The 20,295-nt window shown below is 42.7% G+C and overlaps 1 protein-coding gene across 2 annotated transcripts in view; it reads left to right on the top strand.

Annotated features, from left to right (window-relative positions):
* UNC13C (unc-13 homolog C) overlaps positions 1–20,295 on the top strand; it is a 437,647-nt gene that overhangs the window by 373,129 nt on the left and 44,223 nt on the right. For both annotated transcript variants that reach the window (XM_075897272.1, XM_075897271.1), the window contains 2 exons: positions 950–1,006; positions 9,221–9,301. In XM_075897272.1, coding sequence (XP_075753387.1) covers positions 950–1,006; positions 9,221–9,301 — 138 coding nt within the window. The remainder of the gene's footprint in view (positions 1–949; positions 1,007–9,220; positions 9,302–20,295) is intronic.

A 20,295-nucleotide genomic window follows, 5' to 3' on the forward strand; every position in this document is an offset into this window, starting at 1 on the left:
CCAGTCTGGACGCAATCCTCCGGAAAATAAGCTCTTTTCCGGAGGATCTCTTATTCCTTTCAAATAAGGAAAGGGGCCAATGTAGACACAGCCACAGATTCCCAGAAACATTGTTTTACAATATGCAAAATTTCACTTATCATTCTGTCTGCTAATAAGCAAAGAGAATATAAGCTGAGTTTATATACTGGAAAAGTAAAATGTCATTAGTGAGGATACACCAAAACAAAAAGACTAGTTTTGAAAATTGAAATCTACTGGAAAGAAAGGAAAGATTAATGAAAAACTGTCTATTGTACTATTTAAGTTGAGCTGATTTCTGTCATTTGCCATTAGTGGAAGCCAATCATCTATAACCACTCCTTGTTAAGCTGCCAAAAACCACTAGTAATTACAGTTCTTGGGGTAATTGTGCTACATCAACTGTTTACAGTGCATTATAGTAGGATTCCAAGCAGATGGTTGTTTAACCTAAAGGGGTAACATTAGCCTTCTGCATCTTACTATCTTGCTATTTATAAAACACTGTTTTGTCTACATCTATGCCATACAAATATATTCCAAAATCATGTTTCTGGTTCCATAGCGAGGTGTTTGGACTTTATCCAGTCCTCATTACACAAATGCTTATTTTTAGAAGTCAATAGGAATCAGCCTCTGCAGGGCTGTGCTCTTTTTACTCCATACTATATTGTATGTTTCCAAATACTGTGCTTTGACAACTGTGTCCAAATAGAACTACATTGGAATTGAAGGTTTTATTTCACTTTTGATCTGCAGAATGCTGAAGTTTACCAATGCAATGACAACCTTTTCTTTAAAAAAAAAAAAAAAAAAAAAAAAGGCAGCCATTTGACAATAATAATGATGTTGAGATAAAAAGAAAAAACTTCTATAATGATGTTGAAAATTCTGTGTCTTCTTCAGTTTCAACTTTGTTTCTTTTTAGGGGCCCCAGATGATATTTAGTGCTGCTAAAGATCTTGGACAATTGTCGAAGCTGAAGGTAAAATGGGTTAAATAGATCTATGTATGTCCTATTGTAAGGAGTGAATGGATAAATTCAGGGCTGACTTATCCATTAGGCACAGGAGGTACACTGCCTAGGGCCCACGATACTTTTAGGGACCCACGATGAAAATGTTTTAATTTCTTTTAAAATCAGAAGGAAAAAAATGAACTTTTAGGGTTGAAGAAAATGTTTTAATTTTTTTCTCACATCAGAAAAAAATGAAACATTTAGGGCCCACAAAAATCTATTAAATTTTGCCTAAAACAGAAAAAAAATGTTCAAGTATTTAAAGTTATATAAAAAATAATTTTAATATTGATATTATTATGGACCATAATTAACATCCTGAATTATATTCATCTTTATACCAACGCAGTCATAAAATATAATTTTTAATATTTTTTTTAATGGAGGAAGGGGCCCACAAAGGCAAAAGTGCCTAGGGTCCACGAAAGTCATAATGCGGCCCTGGATAAATTGTGTGTTTATCGTTTTTCTCCTCACTCATTTGCTTATTGTCATAAGCTCATTGAAGTCAACTTGTGTGAGTTAACTGCTCAGCAAAAATGAGCAATGGTTTCATAGTGAGGCTCAATATGAATGCATAAGTGACCAAGAGTAATATGGGTGTTTTAATCCTTCTCCTGAAGCATTTAGCATTGGCCTCTGTCGGTGCAGCATTGGCCTGAGGTTACAGGCTACATGCATCTATGTCATTATAGCAATTCTTATTGTATGTTCCTTCATACCACACCACAGACTTTCATTGGATTTGTCTATTGTTAACATTAACGATCGTACCCCATGGTTTACAAGAGAATTAGTCTTTAATAGAAATTGTAGACCATTACATTAGAACATCTGGTTTGCTTCTCAGGGAAAATAAAAATACAGGCAGTCCCTGGGTTACGTCCAAGATAGGGACTGTAGGTTTGTTCTTAAGTTGAATTTGTATGTAAGTCGGAACTGGTACATATTGTAGGGGAAACTCTAGCCAAACACTTCTCCAGAGCTCAGTTTTATTCTTCCACACCTCACTTCCCTCAGTCCTTGATTCTCAAGCTGAGGTGTCTGCTGAGAAAAGCCGCTCCGCGTCTCCCTGGTCTGCTGGGGTGGGGGGGGGGCACTAGCTTGCTGTTGTGCCTTCAGGGTTCATTTCTAGTGTTGACAAGCTGCTCTAGCTAATGGGAAAAGGATTGGGTCTCATACATTTTAGCAGTGACTATAAAAAAAATTAAGATGTCAGCACAGTTTTGACACCAGTGTATAACCCCCCTCCAATGTTATCATATATATAAGACTATACTCATATACAAACATATATAAACATTTACATAGCAAGTAGGGTCACAGACGTGAACCCTATAGTTTGTCTCACTTGTATTTATAGTACCTTCTGCACAATATCTAAAGTACCCAGCACACTTTGGGTATGTCTACACTACAGCACTAATTCGAACTAACTTAATTCGAATTAGTTAATTCGAACTAAGCTAATTCGAACTAGTGCATCTAGACTTAAAAACTAGTTCGAATTAGCATTTTGCTAATTCGAACTAGCATGTCCACACTAAGTGGACCCTGAACCGAGGTTAAGGATGGCCGGAAGCAGTGCCGGCAGGGCATCAGATTAGGATTTAGAACGTGGAGCTGCTGTCTCAAGCTAGCCAAGGGCTGTGCTTAAAGGGACCCGACCCCGACCCCGGACAGACAGTTCTCAGGGGTTCCTCGCTCACTTGTCTAAGTCGATGAGGGACTTGGAGTGCCTTGAGTGCCCACACTTGGCACATCACAGCACTCGGCCATCAGCCCGGCTGCACTTGCCGCAGGCTGCCATCCAGGGGGGGTCAATCAGAGGGCTGCAGGAAAGCTTCCACCCCAAGGAGCCGGCAGAGCTACCCCAGTCCTCCCCATCGGGGGCTCGTACCCCATTCCTCCCTCACCTCCTTCCACGTACCCTTCCCTAGCCCCCCTTCCTGATGTACAAAATAAAGGACACGTGTGTTCAAAAATAGAAACTCTCTTTATTGAACAAAACTCGGGGAGACTGGGAAATGGAGGTGGGAGAGGGGAAGAGAGAGGGTGGGAGCGGGGAGGGTAACTAAAATGATGAGGGGTTTGGAACAGGTCCCATATGAAGAGAAGCTAAAGAGACTGGGACTTTTCAGCTTAGAAAAGAGGAGATGGAGGGGGGATATGATAGAGGTCTATAAAAGCATGAGTGGTGTGGAGAGGGTGCATAAAGAAAAGTTCTTCATTAGTTCCCATAATAGAAGGACTAGAGGACACCAAATGAAATGAATGGGTAGCAGGCTTCAACTAATAAAAGAAAGTTCTTCCTCACAAAGCAAATAGTCTACCTGTGGAACTCCTTGCTGCAGGAGGCTGTGAAGGCTAGAACTATAACGGAGTTTAAAGAGAAGTTAGATAAAGTCATGGAGGTTGGGTCCATGGAGTGGCATTAGCCAGGGGGTAGAAATGGTGTCCCTGGCGTCTGTTTGCGGAAGGCTGGAGATGGATGGCACGAGACAAATGGCTTGGTCATTGTTTCGGTTCATCCCCTCCAGGGTCCCTAATGTTGGCCGCTGTCAGCAGACAGGTTACTGGGCTAGATGGACCTTTGGTCTGACCCAGTACGGCCATTCTAAGCTCAGGGTTGGGGGTCTCAGTGGACCACCTTGATTTTCATGCACACCTGCTCCTGGGTGGTCAGGCTAGCAGCTATCCTGCCCTAGACGGCCACTTTCCTGTGCCTAGTGTGGAGGTCGGATTAGGATTAGGAATAGTCAGCATGGATTCACAAAGGGCAAGTCGTGCCTGACCAATCTGATTAGCTTCTATGATGAGGTAACTGGGTCGGTGGACATGGGAAGGTCGGTGGATGTTATATATCTTGACTTTAGCAAGGCTTTTGATACGGTCTCCCACAATATTCTTGCCAGCAAGTTAAGGGAATGTGGATTGGATAAATGGACGGTAAGATGGATAGAAAGATGGCTAGAAGGCCGGGCCCAGCGGGTAGTGATCAACGGCTCGATGTCAGGAAGGCGGTCGGTTTCTAGCGGAGTGCCCCAAGGTTCGGTTCTAGGACCGGTTTTGTTCAGTATCTTTATTAATGACCTGGATGAGGGAATGGATTGCACCCTCAGTAAGTTTGCAGATGACACTAAGCTAGGGGGAGAAGTAGATACGCTGGAGGGCAGAGATAAGGTCCAGAGTGACTTAGACAAATTGGAGGATTGGGCCACAAGTAATCTGATGAGGTTGAACAAGGACAAGTGCAGAGTCCTGCACTTGGGACGGAAGAATCCCAAGCATAGTTACAAGCTGGGGACCAACCAGCTAAGTAGTAGTTCTGCAGAAAAGGGCATGGGTGTTACAGTGGATGAGAAGCTGGATATGAGTCAACAGTGTGCCCTTGTAGCCGAGAAAGCTAATGGCATATTAGGTTGCATTAAGAGGAGCATTGCCAGCATATCCAGAGATGTCATTATTCCCCTTTATTCGGCATTGGTGAGGCCACATCTGGAGTATTGTGTCCAGTTCTGGGCCCCCCACTACAAAAAGGATGTGGACGCATTGGAGAGGGTCCAACGGAGGGCAACCAAAATGATTAGGGGGCTGGAGAATATGACCTATGAGGAGAGGCTGACAGATTTGGGTCTGTTTAGTCTGGAGAAGCGAAGAGTGAGGGGGGATATGATAGCAGCCTTCAACTTCCTGAAGGGAGGTTCCAAAGAGGATGGAGAAAGGCTGTTCTCAGTAGTGACAGATGGCAGAACAAGGAGCAATGGTCTCAAGTTATGGTGGGAGAGGTCCAGGTTGGATATTAGGAAAAACTATTTCACTAGGAGGGTAGTGAAGCACTGGAATGGGTTACCTAGGGAAGTAGTGGAGTAGAGGTGTTTAAGTCCCGGCTTGACAAAGCCCTGGCCGGGTTGATTTAGTTGGGATTGGTCCTGCCTAGAACAGGGGGCTGGACTTGATGACCTTCTGATGTCTCTTCCAGTTCTATGATTCTATGATAAGGGGATGGTTTGAGAACATGATCTTGGTAACTAATTGACCATTCATTAACAGTGGGAAATAGATCAATGGAGGGATGATAGGAGTTACTATAGAGAACTTTCTGGGTGTCTGGCTGGTAAGTCTTGCCCACATGCTCAGGGTTTAGCTGATCACCATATTTGGGGTCGGGAAGAAATTTTCCTCCAGGGTAGACTGGCAGAGACACTGGAGGTTTTTTGTCTTCCTCTGTAGCATGGGGCACAGATCTCAGCTGGAGGATTCTCTGCATCTTGGGGCCTTCCAAGTATTTGAAGGCTTCTATATCTGAGACATAGGTGAGAGGATTATTCTAAGAGGGGTGGGTGAGATTCTGTGGCCTACACTGTGCAGGGGTCAGACTAGATGATCATAATGGTCCCTTCTAACCCTAAAGTCTATGAGTCTATGAGTCGTGGATGAGGTCCACAATGTCCACACTAGACCAGGTGGGCGCCCGCCTCTTGCGGACCTGGGCAGACTCCCGGGAGCCGCCAGCCTGGTCCCAGGAAGAGGCGGAGGGCTGGGTGGCAGCAGGTGGCTGGCTCGAGCTGTGCCAGGTGCAGGGTCTGCTGGCTGGGTGCTGACAGGCTTGCACCTAGCACGGGCACCGTAGCCCGCCCATGCCCCTTTAAGGGCTCCAGGGCTGGGAGGGGGGCAGACGAGTTTCCCTGGTGTTGGCCAGAGTGACCACCAGGGAAAGCTGGGAAGGGCTAGCCTCCCACTAGTTCGAATTAAGTGGCTACACAGCCCTTAATTCAAACTAGTTAATTCGAACTAGGCATTAGTCCTCATGGAATGAGGTTTATCTAGTTCGAATTAAGCGCACCGCTAGTTCGAATTAAGTTCGAACTAGCGGTTTGCATGTGTAGCACCTATGAAAGTTAATTCGAACTAACGTCTGTTAGTTCGAATTAACTTTGTAGTATAGACATACCCTTTGTTATTACTCCTGCTTAGGAACAAACAACAAAAATTGCCCTTTAGTAGTTTAGAAACACAAGCTTTTATAGCATCTACAATGCTGCATGCCAGCATAAACACACAAAACAAAATAAGGGTTAAATTGTGATTCAGTCCCCGACAAGAATACATAAGGGGTGAAGGTTACAAAGAACCCCTGTCCCACTCTTGTGTTTCTGTGACTTAGGAGTTCAGTCACTACTGTCTCACAGTGTTCCCACATCTACAGGGTGCCTGATATGATAGCCATGGGATCACTGTTATGCCTGATATGATGGCCCACATGCACCTTCATGTTGGCCACTAAAGCTGGTCAATTCAAAAGAACATAAAAACAGTTATACTGGGTCAAACCAATGGTCTCTCTAGCCTACTGACTGGTGCCAGATGTTTTGGAGGGAATAGAGAGACATGGTAATCACAGAGTGATTCTTCTCCAGTCCCAAATTTTGGCAGGCAAACATTTAAGAACATCCCGGACCATCTTGAGTAATAGCTATTGATGGAACTTATTCTCTGTGACTTTATCTAATTCTTTTTTGAGCCCAGGTACACTTTTGGCTTTCATGACCTCCCCCCTCCCTCTAGCAATAGGGTCCACAGGTATGTGAAAAGGTTTTTTGTTTTAAACCTGCTGCCTAATAATTATATGAGGCGATCTCTAGTTTGTGTGCTTCGTGAAAGGGTAAATCAAATTTCCTTATTCACTTTCTACACCCCATTCATGAGTTTATAACCCACTATCATGTCGTCTCTTTTTTAAGCTGAACAGTCACAGTACTTTTAATCACTCTTTCATATGGAAGCTGTGCCAAACACCTAATCATTTTTATTGCCCTACTCTGTACTTTTTCCAATTCTAATATATCTTTTTTGAGAAGGGAAAGTTCCACGCAGTATACAAGATGTGGGCATTCCATGGATTTATATAGTAGCAGTATAATATTTTCTGTCAGATTTTTTGACTGCCACTGCATGTTGAGCAGCTGTTTTCAGAGAACTATCCAAACTAGCTCCAAGAACTCTTTCTTGAATGCTCTAAGCTAGTTTAGACCCCCATAATTTTCTATGGATAGTTGAGATTATGGGGTTTTTTTTCAATGTGCATTACTTTGTATTTATAACCATTTAATTTCATCTGCCACTTTGTTACCCAGGGACCCAACTTAGTCTGTAAATCTTCACAGACAGATTTGGACTTACCTATCTGTGAACTTTGCCACCTCACTATTTCCCGCTTTTAAGAATATGCTGATCAGAAATGGTTCCAATACAGACTGTTGGGGGCACAAGCTGTATCTGCCTCACTGGGGCATACTACCTGGAAATTAGCTCACTGTGACTGTAGCACTGTCACTCCTCACCCTCAGAGGATTTCTTGAGACAAGGTGGAGATGGAGTTCTAAAGGGCCTGAGAGACACATGAGTAGAGCTGGTGGTTAAACCTCTGAATTTCCTTTTCTGTGGGAAAACTGAGACAGTTGTGATTTTTTTTTTAAATCCTGCAAAATGGAAATTCTGAAAAAAAACTGGAAAATTCTCCTTTTAAAATTTTTATTATTTTTTTAATTGTATATGTTTTAATTGTTATTTCATGATGTCAGCAGTCGTGCATAATTATTCAATTTTTATTGTATTTTACAATCATTAAGGGCAGCTGCTACTGTAGTACTTATTGAAACATCTGCTTTAGATCAAAGTGTGTCCTGTTTGTATTGCAATGAAACAGTTTTGACACTTTGATTTTAAAAATAAGAGGTTATTTCAACTATATTGTCATATTATGGCAGGGCAGTAAGAGTAGAGCTTATTATGACTATGCACATGTCATAAACAATATAATTTAAAAATGAAAGAAGATAAAATTGAAAATTAACATGAGATGGTTCTAAAACACATCAAAGATTTCTGAAATGGATTTTTTTCTCGTGGGAATTTTGTCAAAATTAATATTTTTTAAATATTTGAGTTTTGACAATAATGGCATTTTTTTCATTTAAAAAAACACAACCAGCTGTAGCAGTGAACACTTTCAAAGGGATTTGTGCTATTATGTCATTGTGGCCTATTAGGAAAATCTCTCTCAAGAAACATAACCTGCCCCTTATTATACTGACAGAAATTCTACCCTTGAGTGTAAATCAGTGTATTACCTTACAATAGCTAAAAACTTTTGGCTAGACGTTTTACATGATTTTACAGATGTTTTACTGGTATTCTCCAACTCTGTACCAACTTTCCATGGCACGGTATAACTCTTGAAAATGTAAATGTTCTCTTTACCAGAGAGATTAAAGCAGAGATAATGATGAAGAACAGAAATGTAGCAAAGAACCAATTCTTTGTATTCTCAGTGTTCATGTAAATCTGCCTCTTCCAAGGTGATTCTATGTCAGTGTAAAATTATCGTTTCTTTATGCATTCATGTCAATGAGTCCTTACAGCCATGGCAGCTGCAGTAAAAATAAAACATCTTTCTGTCTGGGACAAGGCAAGGACAGATATTTGCCATTGGTTTCCAAAAAGTTAATTGTTTTTCTTCTCTATCCCAGTTCTGAACAGCTTAAAAAAGAAATAGTCTTCTGTTATTTAGCTATGTAGGCCATGAAATGCTAAGATAATAAAAAAGCTTCTGAGTTTTTATCCTATTCAGTTTCCAGCAACTTGTAATACTGGCATTTGAGTTTTGTAAAACTCAATTTGTGTTCTTTGAATAACATCCCAATCTAATACAGCAGTTAAATACAGCCTACATAAATAATGACCTGTTCAAAATATTTTTCAGGAATACAAAACACTTTTTGCGTTTACTTAACTTTCCTTCCAGTCAGACTTTTGTTTAAGTTTGGGCTTCTGCCAAACACTCATTTACAGTCAAATTTCATTAGTAAAGCATACAATTTTAATGGCAACCATGAGTGTTCATAATGATATATAATATTTAATCAATTTCCTTTCCAGAACAGAGAAACAATTTATCTTTTCAGAATAATTGGAAACCACTTTACAGATATCCTAGCATTACATTTCAATTTTTCTTTTCATTGTCAACAAACAATGGAATAGCTTTGGGTTGTAATTTATTTTAAAAGAGTCTAAGCATGAGTGCATCCATGCCAAATGTAGATTTTTCAGAAAGACAAGACAAGCAGCAAGACTTGCTTTTCCTTATAACTACTACAATATTAATGTGTTTTGCAGGACCATGTCACTCGAGAGGAAGCTAGAAGTTTGACACTGAGGCAGTGTGCAGTAATGGAGATAGCACTAGCTACAATTAAGGTACAGCTGTCTATGTCCTATATGAATATGTTGTGTGTCTTGAATGAGAAAATATATGATCTGTGGGTATTTGCAATATGAGCTTGATTTTAGCTGGCCCTAGGTGGGAGCATAATGGTGAAGCAGGGCCATAAAGATCCTTGTCCTCCTGTCCCAAAGTGCTTGGGGAGCACAGACATCATGCAAGGTGGTGCCAGGCTCCTCAAGGTGGGCTGAACTCAAACCTATGGTCCCCAGGTCTGTCAAGGATCTGGCCAACTGCAGGCAGGGAATGCACTGCATCCATTCAGAGGAAAGCCAAGCTTTAGCTCAGAAGTGGGGAATTTATGGCCCAGGGGTCAAATATGGTCCCCAGCTTACCTGGGTTGGGCCCCCAAGACTCAGGGCTCCTTCCTAGTGTTGGGGAGCTGGTACTCCAGCCCTGAGGCCCCCTCCTGCCCAGAATCTGCACCCCACTCTGCTCCTGCATCCTTCCATATCCATCAACTCCTAATCCACTCCTACACCCTCTCTCCCGCCAAGGCCCCACACACCAAGCCCACTTCCAAGCAGCCCTCTCCCACAGACTGAACTCCTCATTTCTGGCCCCACCCAGAAGTGTTTCCCGCTTTTTGTGCAGCCCTTCACTGATTTTTCTCTAGGTAAGTAAGCCTTTGACGCCCCTCCAAAATAAAAAGGTTATGGTCTCTCCCCTAGAGCATTAGTCTGGCTGAGTCAGGTTGAATTCTCCTTGTGCTGTAGCATGGCCCACCTCTCACAGTCCTACAAACATACAGGAGAAAGGAAAACCTTTCACAGTCTGTTGGAAGTTGAGGTATTTTTCTGTTGTACAATGTACTGGTTTTTCCACAAATGTCCAATTAAATTTGTGTCTCTGCTTTTGTATTCACCCTTTAATTATCAGCCACCTGTACATAATTGGATTTCTTTCACTGATGCCTTTTAATTATTCTATACCATGGCCTCTTTTCAGTGAAACCAATCACATTTGTCAGGCAGCTGTTAAGAACATGAATGAATCAATTAATGTTGTGTGTTTTCACAATCTACAAGATAATTACTTTAGAAAAATCTTACTGATACAGTAAATGCTGCAGTAAAAGTGGAGGGGTTTAGGGTAACCAAAATGTTGTGCATAAAAAAGTTATTTTCCCTTTAAAAAGAGTCTATGCAATTCCTACATTATAACTTCCACAGTATTAACAGACATAAAACTTATTGTTTTGGCCAAGGACAGAGTATTTTGCACTTTTAATATACCTTCCAGCAGAGGATCACTGATTGCTTTAAAATATTGAAGACCATCCTAAGTAAAAATCGGTATTGTTATCTTCATTTAACTGATAGGCAAACATAGTGTAACTGAATTAATTGTTGTATTAAAACATGCTTGTGGTCAGAAAAATTGCAGCATCTTTCTTACTAGATCTGTCTTCTATGTGTATATTTGCTGCCTTGATTGATAAAAATCTTGTTGGCCAAGCAAAGCAAGGCCTTTCACTCATCTTGATGGTATTCTGTCTGTGCATAATGGGATTATGTTTGAATGACACAGCCAATCAATTTGAACAGTAAGGAAATGTTCTAGAAATATAAAGGTGCTGAACCCTACTGATTCTTAAAAAAAAAAAAAAAATAGAAGGGAAAATGGGGGATACAAAGAGCCTCGGCATCTGGATAACAGACCCAATAACTTCTTACCAGGTTAATGACTGTTATTAATACCTTCTAGCATAAGAAAACCCCCATCTCAGGTCTGCCTACCATTGCAGTATGGTTTAAAATGATGGCACTGAGTGACTTCTCTCACTGATAGAAAGAAATGAAATAGGAATAGTCAGGTGAACAGGAACACACACCCAAAGTCCCTGGCTCGGGGAGCTCCAGACATGGGAAGCAATGATAATCAAGGAGGTAAACAGTGGGGAGAAACAGAGCCTTTGGCACATGGTAGGAGCACACAGATACTCTGGGATGGGGGAGGGGTTTGCTGGGAGTCTGTGAAATAGAGGGAGGTGGGAAGGTGAATGCCCTAGTGTATGCAATGAGCTCTGCTTACAGAAGCACTGAAGTGTGTGATTCTCTGATATTCTTCCTTGGGTTATCCTCCCAGAGCCAACAGAGCTATAAGGCACTGAACTTGTTTGTGTTCTTGCCCTTGTATCACTGGCATGATTATTAATTAAGTGATCATTCCAGAATCTTGGTTACTGAAGATGTCAGAGCCAGACATAGCCGACTTAAATTTCCGTTTGAGTTTGCAGAGTTGGTAATTAGAGAAAACATCTTGTAAATTAAGCACATTTGATCTGGGAGTGACTGAGACTGAATAATCTTTGAACCCCATGATGCCACTTTTCGAGTCAATTCAGAGTACAGCTGCAGTTTAATGATTCTCTCTGTACTGCATGAAAATTAATTATTCTATTCCAGCATTTAAAAAGAAAATCTAGATAAGGGTATGTCTACACTACAAAGTGAATTCGAACTAACGGACGTTAGTTCGAATTAACTTTGATAGGTGCTACACTAGCGCTCCTCTAATTCGAACTAAATTCGAACTAGCGGTGCGCTTAGTTCGAACTAGGTAAACCTCATTCTACAAGGATTAAGCCTAGTTCGAACTTACTAGTTCGAATTAAGGGGTGTGTAGCCCCTTAATTCGAACTAGTGGGAGGCTAGCCCTCCCCAGGTTTCCCTGGTGGCCACTCTGGCCAACACCAGGGAAACTCGTCTGCCCCCCTCCCGGCCCCGGACCTCTTAAAGGGGCACGGGCGGGCTACGATGCCCGTGCCAGGTGCAAGCATGCCAGCACCCAGCTAGCAGACCCTGCACTTGGCACGGCTCAAGCCAGCCACCCGATGCCCCCCAGCCCTCCGCCTCTTCCCGGGACCAGGCTGGCGGCTCCTGGGAGCTTGCCCGGGACCGCAAGAGGCGGGCACCCGCCTAGTCTAGTGCGGACATTGTGGACCTCGTCCACGACCTCCGCACTAGGCACAGGAAAGTGGCTGTCTAGGGCAGGAGAGCTGCCAGCCTGGCCACCTAGGAGCAGGTTTGCATGAAAATCAAGGGGGTCCACTGAGACCCCCGACCCTGAGCCCTGAGCTTACAATGGCCGTCCTGGGTCAGACCAAAGGTCCATCTAGCCCAGTAGCCTGTCTACCGACAGCGGCCAACACTAGATGCCCTGGAGGGGATGGACCGAAGACAGTGACCAAGCCATTTGTCTCGTGCCATCCCTCTCCAGCCTTCCACAAACTTTGGGCAGGGACACCACTCCTACCCCCTGGCTAATACCACTCCATGGGCCCAACCTCCATCACTTTATCTCACTTCTCTTTAAACTCTGTTCTAGGTCTAGCCTTCACAGCCACCTGCAGCAAGGAGTCCCACAGGTTGACTCTTTCCTTTGTGAAGAAGAACTTTCTGTTACTAGTTTGAAGCCTGCTAGTAACTTCAGGAGACGGAGGGGGGACAGGATAGAGTTCTCTAAAAGCAGGAGTTGGGTGGAGACGGTGCATCAAGAAAAGTTCTTCATTAGTTCCCATAAAGAAGGATTAGAGGACACCAAAGGAAAGGAATGGGTAGCAGGCTTCAAACTAGTAACAGAAAGTTGTTCTTCACAAAGCAAAGAGTCAACCTGTGGAACTCCTTGCTGCAGGAGGCTGTGAAGGCTAGACCTAGAACAGAGTTTAAAGAGAAGTGAGATAAAGTGATGGAGGTTGGGCCCATGGAGTGGTATTAGCCAGGGGGTAGGAGTGGTGTCCCTGCCCAAAGTTTGTGGAAGGCTGGAGAGGGATGGCACGAGACAAATGGCTTGGTCACTGTCTTCGGTCCATATCCTCCAGGGTCCCTAGGGTTGGCCGCTGTCGGCAGACAGGCTACTGGGCTAGATGGACCTTTGGTCTGACCAGGACGGCCATTGTAAGCTCAGGGCTCAGGGTCGGGGGTCTCAGTGGACCCTCTTGATTGTCTTGCACACCTGCTCCTGGGTGGCCAGGCTTGATTGTCTTGCACACCAGCTCCTGGGTGGCCTAGCCGGCCACGTTCCTGTGCCTAGTGCGGAGATCGTGGACGAGGTCCACGATGTCCGCACTAGCCCAGGCAGGTGCCCGCCTCTTGTGGTCCCGGGCAAGCTCCCAGGAGCCGCCAGCCTGGTCCCGGGAAGAGGGGGAGGGCTGGGGGACATCGGGTGGCTGGCTCGATCCGTGCAAGGTGCAGGGTCTGCTGGCTGGGTGCTGGCAGGCTTGCATCTGGCACGGGCACCATAGCCAGCCCGTGCCCCTTTAAGGGGTCCGGGGCCAGGAGGGGGGGCAGACGAGTTTCCCTGGTGTTGGCCAGAGTGGCCACCAGGGAAACCTGGGGAGGGCTAGCCTCCCACTAGTTCGAATTAAGGTGCTACACACCCCTTAATTCGAACTAGCTAGTTCGAACTAGGCTTAATCCTCGTAAAATGAGGTTTTCTTAGTTCGAACTAAGCGCTCCGCTAGTTCGAATTAGATTCGAACTAGCGGAGCGCTAGTGTGGCGCCTATGAAAGTTAGTTCAAACTAACGTCCATTAGTTTGAACTAACTTTGTAGTGTAGACATACCCCCTGTCTCTTTAGCCTCTCTTCATATGGGACCAGTTCCAAACCTCTGATCATTTTAGTTGCCCTCCCCTCTTCCACCCTCTGTCTTCCCCTCTCCCACCTCCTTTTTCCAGTCTCCCCGAGTTTCGTTCAATAAAGAGAGATTCTATTTTTGACCACACGTTTTCCTTATTTTGTACATCAGGAAGGGGGGCTAGGGAAGGGTAAGTGGAAGGAGGTGAGGGAGGAATGGGTTACGAGCCCCCAATGGAGAGGACTGGGCTGGCTCTGCAGGCCTCTGGGGGTGGAAGCTCTCCTGCAGCCCCCCCAATTGTCCCCTCTCCCCAGATGGCAGCCTGCGGCAAGTGCAGCCGGTATGATGGCCGAGCGCTGTGATGTGCCCAGTGTGAGCACTCAGGGCACTCCAAGACAGGACTGCTTTGCAAGCGGGGCACCCCTGAGAACTGTCTGTCCGGGGTGGGGGTCAGGTCCATTAAAGCACAGCCCTCGGCTAGCCTGAGGCAGCAGCTCCACGCTCTAAGTCCTCATCTGATGCCCTGCCAGCACTGCTTCCGGCCGTCCTTAACCCCGGTTCTGGGTCCACTTAATGTGGACATGCTAGTTCGAATTAGCAAAATACTAATTCAAAATAGTTTTTTAGTCTGGATGCGTTAGTTCGAATTAGCTTAGTTCGAATTAACTAATTCGAACTAAGTTAGTTCGAATTAGTGCTGTAGTGTAGACATACGGTACCCTAATTTACCAATGCCCTATGTAATCTCCCACATTTATAACTAATGCTCTTGGCTCTCTTAACCTGATTTTCAGAGGGTTGTATATTATTATAGGCTCACCAGTAATCAGACCAGAAGATAATCAGGTTCTCCTCCTGAAATCAGGCTACACAGAATTAAATAGAGAATTCAATATTTTTCTAAGGACCCTCTGTGGTGTGTGGCAAGAACAGTCATGTGGACAACAAAGCCAAGCATTTCAGATTTTTATTAAAATAAAAGAAACAATTATCAAACTCCCAACTACAGACTCAAAAACAAATCGTATAATGCAGAGGGGTACTCGCACCCTTCCTTGGAAGCCAGTGATGAGAGACCAGCCTCATCTCTGGCATGCCAATAGGAGTCCAATGGGCCCAGTTCCTCACTATCGGCGATTTCTGCTGGAGAGAAGGGCTAAATGTTGAGTAGCTAACCTAAAGATGAAAAGAACAAAAGGGAACTGAACTAATTAGAAAGAGCAGACCCAGATGGTGGGTTTGCCCTCTTAGAGAGTCATGGCACTACCTTGAATATTCATGTCAGTGAATGCTCAAATTTAATTTCCTCACCTATAGAATCGTAGGGTCCCCTTACTCTATAGGCTATGGGGTATGGCTTGCACTCCTCTTTGATACATATTGGATGAGACCATTGCCCCCATGTGCCATGGCTTCTGGTGCAGGCATTGCACAAGACAGAGTATGGCCATCTATAAGGAACCCTTCACAAGGTCTGGTTTAGGGCATGTGCCTAGAGGTAAGCAATTTAGAATATTAAGGAGATTCTTGGTAGCTCTGCCCAGGAAGCCAATCCTAACTCAGACAGGCCCAAGGATCAAGCAAAATTATACCAACCTCCTGAACAGCCAAAGGTTGTGAGGACCTAAAGCCACCTATCTACCTAGTCTGTAAATACTAAGAGGCACAAAACAGAATCTCATCCACTATATCATTCTCCTGGGTATCTTTCACCATGGCCAATAGTCTGTTAATACCATATATAAAGTGGGATGTGAGAAGTCCCAACTCTTGTGGGAAAATGTGAATGTCAGTAAAGCACTGACACACAGCTGAATCCCTAGGTGAAGTTGGTTTGAGAACTGTTAGCCTTGATAATGAAGTTTGATTTCTTAGAAGCTCTGAAAAAGGGTCGTGTCTATCTCAACAGAGTTATGATTTTCTTTTAGTGGTCTAGGAATGAACTAACATGTCTGAACTATCAACCGACATCACTTTCAGATACAGAAGTAAATAGCTGTACTGCAATCTTAGTAGAGTGTGGGGATGTAACAATCCACTGTTGTACAATTAGGGTGGGAAAAAGAAGTCTGTCACTGGAAACATTTGAACTTTGTTATCTATAGCAGAGAACACTCGCAACTCACTACTCCTTATCAGCCAGATTCTCAATGGTGTAAGTTATCAGTCTCCAATGAAGTCTGTTTACACTAACTGGGGCTCTTCTCCTAAATCTTTGGCTGCAGAGAAGACCTTTGGAAGGCTGGAATGGCTCTAGCTATTTTAGACAAAAAAAAATGATATAAGGAAGAGGAGATGCTGGGACCAGTATATTCGTCCTGTCTAATAAAGTAATGTCTCATCTCTTTGAACATGGAAGGGATGCCAGACAATGCTACCCATTGTGGAACCTCTTGTGGAAGCAATCACAACATATTTTGGGATTTCTGCCATGGGGGACAAGAGGAGTACCACAAAAGCTGTGGGGATAATAGCCTTTTAGGGCTAAGGAATGCAGTGGCACACTTAACTCACATGATGAAAGTCATTAATGATCTTTCAAAGGTCCTGGGACTGTTTATAAATTGGCAGAACATGTAAAGTTCTTCGCCTTGTTTGAATTCTGTCCCAATAGCTTGCTAACTCAATGGAGCTTGCAGTAGCTTTTAAAACTTATGAAGTATTAATCCAGGATTGTGCTCACTGTAAGCTTACTTCATAAACGGAAGTAAAATAATGGTCCTGTTGCATGATTGTTTGTCAAATGTTACTCTCATAACATGGCACTCTAAGTTACCCACTGAGTCAAAACAGTATTTGCCACATGATTTTTCTCAGTCAACAGAATCACAAAATCTTTTCCAAATCAGCCACAATTACCTGTGGTTGTGCCAATAGACTGATTATTAGAAGATGGAAAAGCTCTTGTGTCCCACTTTTAAGCATGACATGGCAGAAATTGCTTCATAAAGACATCTATGTATAATATTAATGCCAAAAATGAAGACTTTCAAGAGACACAGAGAATATATACTTATCAAAAAGCAAACAAGTATAAGTAAGAGGAATGTGAGATGATGCAGTTGGAGGGAGAGAGAGGTATAGAAGTCTTGGAATTCATTCTGTTTGCCAGGTTGGGTTGATAGTGTCATGCATACATTTGTATGACTTTTAAACCAATACAATCATTTTTAAAAACCATTCCCACACTTCCATTTATTATTGGGATTAGTTGGGAACTAAAAAATGAATTCATGAAAGAAGCTGCAATGATCATTTAATACATTATTTTCCTGTGAACATGTGGAAGAACGTTGCATTGAAAAATAACCATTTATCTTAAACCACAATTATCACTCTCCATATAGTGAACTGTCTGTAAAAACCTTGCTTAGTATTAGGAAACATGGCTCTCCTGGGCCACTACTTCATTATTCATATTTGTACATTCATCTCACAGACTAAGCATCAGGTTCTCATTCCAAACACTTACCTCACGGAAATGAAGATGGGCTTGATTTCCAGATGTTCATGCCATCCCTGGGAATGCTTTGTTGGACAGCTTGTTTATATGAGCCAGTGAAGCCCTGTTCATCCCTAGCAGAGACTGATGCCTAGCCACAGAGTGTTTTGGCATCATATCATTTGCTATCTCTAAAAATAATGTAGCGCAGAGAGAAACATTTTTTAAAAGCAAAGCCTACCTTGGGGATACTGAAAGAGCATCAGTTTCAATAAGCCCCTGGAACCAGGTAGGAAAAGATATTCACTGCTAATCCTCATTCTACTCTAGCTTTTGGTCCTCTCAAGCAATATAAAGAAAAATGTAGGCACTCCACAATACTGAAACACTGTCAAGAAAGATGTATTCATGTTTGCAGGCATTTAGTAGTGATCAGTATACTCTACATGTACACTATATTCTATAGCAATATGAAACTTCCATGTACAGGCTATTCCAAATCAATTTTGTCTCCTATGAAAAATGGAAAGCTAAACAGCAACTGTAATTAGTGGGTTTAGATCTCAGAACAGGGTTTCTTCAAAGTCTGCAGCAGGATAAAAAACAAACTGCTATACCTTCCAAAGCCAAGTAACAGTTCTGGGAGTCAAATTTAAAGTTAATTTTCTCAGTTCTGCCCTTTGTTTGTTGCGTGAGCTAGAACAAATCATGTAATTTCTCTCTGCCTCAATTTCTGCCTCTGTAAAGCAGGTATTTTACACTTAAGTGCTAAGTGGCTTTATTAGTTGAGAGCCCAGCTCTTTTCTTGTGATAGCATAGGTGTGCTAAAGTTAACATAGCCAGCCCTAGGAGGACTGGCCCTACCTAAGAGGATTTTCAAAGGGGGTATAACTATTGTTGTTGCACCTAACAGGAAACTGATTCCTGCAGCTGAGGTAAAGGGCGGCCAGAAAAGCCAATTATACTGGAATTGTTTTCCAAAGGGATGAACCATTTCAAGTGCTACAACTATATATCTATTTCCCAACATCTTCTAAAACATTTTTATAAATGATTGTCTCCATTTCCACCTTCATCATCCATTTTCTATTATGTTCTGCTTCTCCCATGACTCACTTTTCCCCCTGAGTTTTGTTCTACTTCTCCTTCCCACCACCCCCACGCAATTTATCTCTAGCTGCTGTTTTATGGCAGATCTCGCTTTTCCTATCTTTCTCCATTCCAGTACCCTGTGAATTGTTTTTTATAACATCTCATGTAGCTGCCTTCTTGCTCGCTCCCCTTTTGGTGATTAATATACTTTGTGAAAGGGAAAATTTGTGATGTTTGTTGTACAGGTCTAGGAAAAGTGATGTCCCATATATTGGTTACATTACTACATTTTGTTGCATGCCTGCTCTCTAAATGCAAGCCTCGTATTCACAAACAAAAGTGCCTGTTCAGAAACACAGGCCTGAAGTAGGAGTCTATCCAGAATTTATTTTGTTTGAACTCAAAGTAAGTATCAGTGCAGTGCATTAGCAACTAGAATAATAAAAGTGAGTGATTTTGGTATGAAGAAATATCACTCGCAATTTTAGAGCTCATTGATAAGTTGATGAAAAGGTGTGATGGAAACATATATATATTTTTAAACATCCCAGCCAAGACTTCCTTGAGACATGTTCTACTAACTAATTCATTGAGTATTCATATGATTACATACTTCCATTGAATTCTTGAGACGATTAGAGCAATGAGGGCAGCATTATTACATTGCTCCTGTGTCCAGCATGGGTGTACAGCAATATAAACCTGCTAGTGGAATTCATGATGCCTGTTGATTTTTAAGCAGATGTATAAAAGTTAGAGGGTAGACAGTCCCACTCTATTCCATGAAGCAAACCACAAGGAAACCAGCCCAGTTATTCCCAGAAACCACCCGTGAGAATTGCCAGAAGTGCCCCTTGACCAAATCACTCTTCTGTTCACTTCAACAAGCAACATGGAATACCGGTAGCTCCAGCTGTGTCCTTTCATGCTGAGCCTTTGAACATGGCCAAGTACAAGCAAGCTTTTTGGTCTCAGCAAGAACACTGAGTAATTATCAAATGTCAAAGCACTTAGATGGTCAAAGCACATATAAAGCAACTTTTCCATTGACCTTAAGCTCTGCTGATGAACATGTATGAATGAACCAGTAGCCAACATGCTGCTGATTGCATCTTTCTTTTGCCACAGTTACACAGGTTCTGTTGAGGCATGTGAACTCGCACACAGCAATGAGGTATATTCCTCAACACCCACCCAGGTGCAGAGAGGATGTATTCTAGCTTGGCTAACTATAAATCTATGTCTAAGAGAGCATAGGCTATTTCAAGCCGCCTTCAGGTAGCCTCAATATCCTCCTAAACACTTATTTCTTCTTGAAACAAAATACAGGACTATGTAGCACTTTAAAGACTACCAAGATGGTTTATTAGATGATGAGACCTTTCCCCACCTCTAATACCATTAGCTCACAGACATTTACCTTCCCCCTGCCCCTGCTGGCATCCCCCTTCTGTTCTGAAATTTGATTTGTCCTTTTCATATGTGTTCTTTTTTTTAATTGTATCCTTTGGTATATATGGTTGTGACTATTTTCTTCCACTATTTGATCTGAGGAAGTGGGTCTGGCCCACGAAAGCTCATCATCTAATAAACCATCTTGTTAGTCTTTAAAGTGCTACATAGTCCTGTATTTTGTTTCAGCTACACCAGACTAACACGGCTACATTTCTATCCTTATTTCTTCTTTGTTTTCCTTCTAATTAGGTATTGCATAAGAGATCATTATTTATATGGAGCTTGATTCCTAGAACTTGAAGAAATGCAAAAATTTTGGTTGGTGCACATTGATGGTGCACATTTATCTGTCTTCTTTGTAGGCTGGGTGTGGTTTCTAACTTCATCCAACTTTCCTTTA

The sequence above is a fragment of the Pelodiscus sinensis genome, chromosome 14 (genome assembly GCF_049634645.1).
Source record: "Pelodiscus sinensis isolate JC-2024 chromosome 14, ASM4963464v1, whole genome shotgun sequence".
Lineage (NCBI taxonomy): Eukaryota > Metazoa > Chordata > Testudines > Trionychidae > Pelodiscus > Pelodiscus sinensis.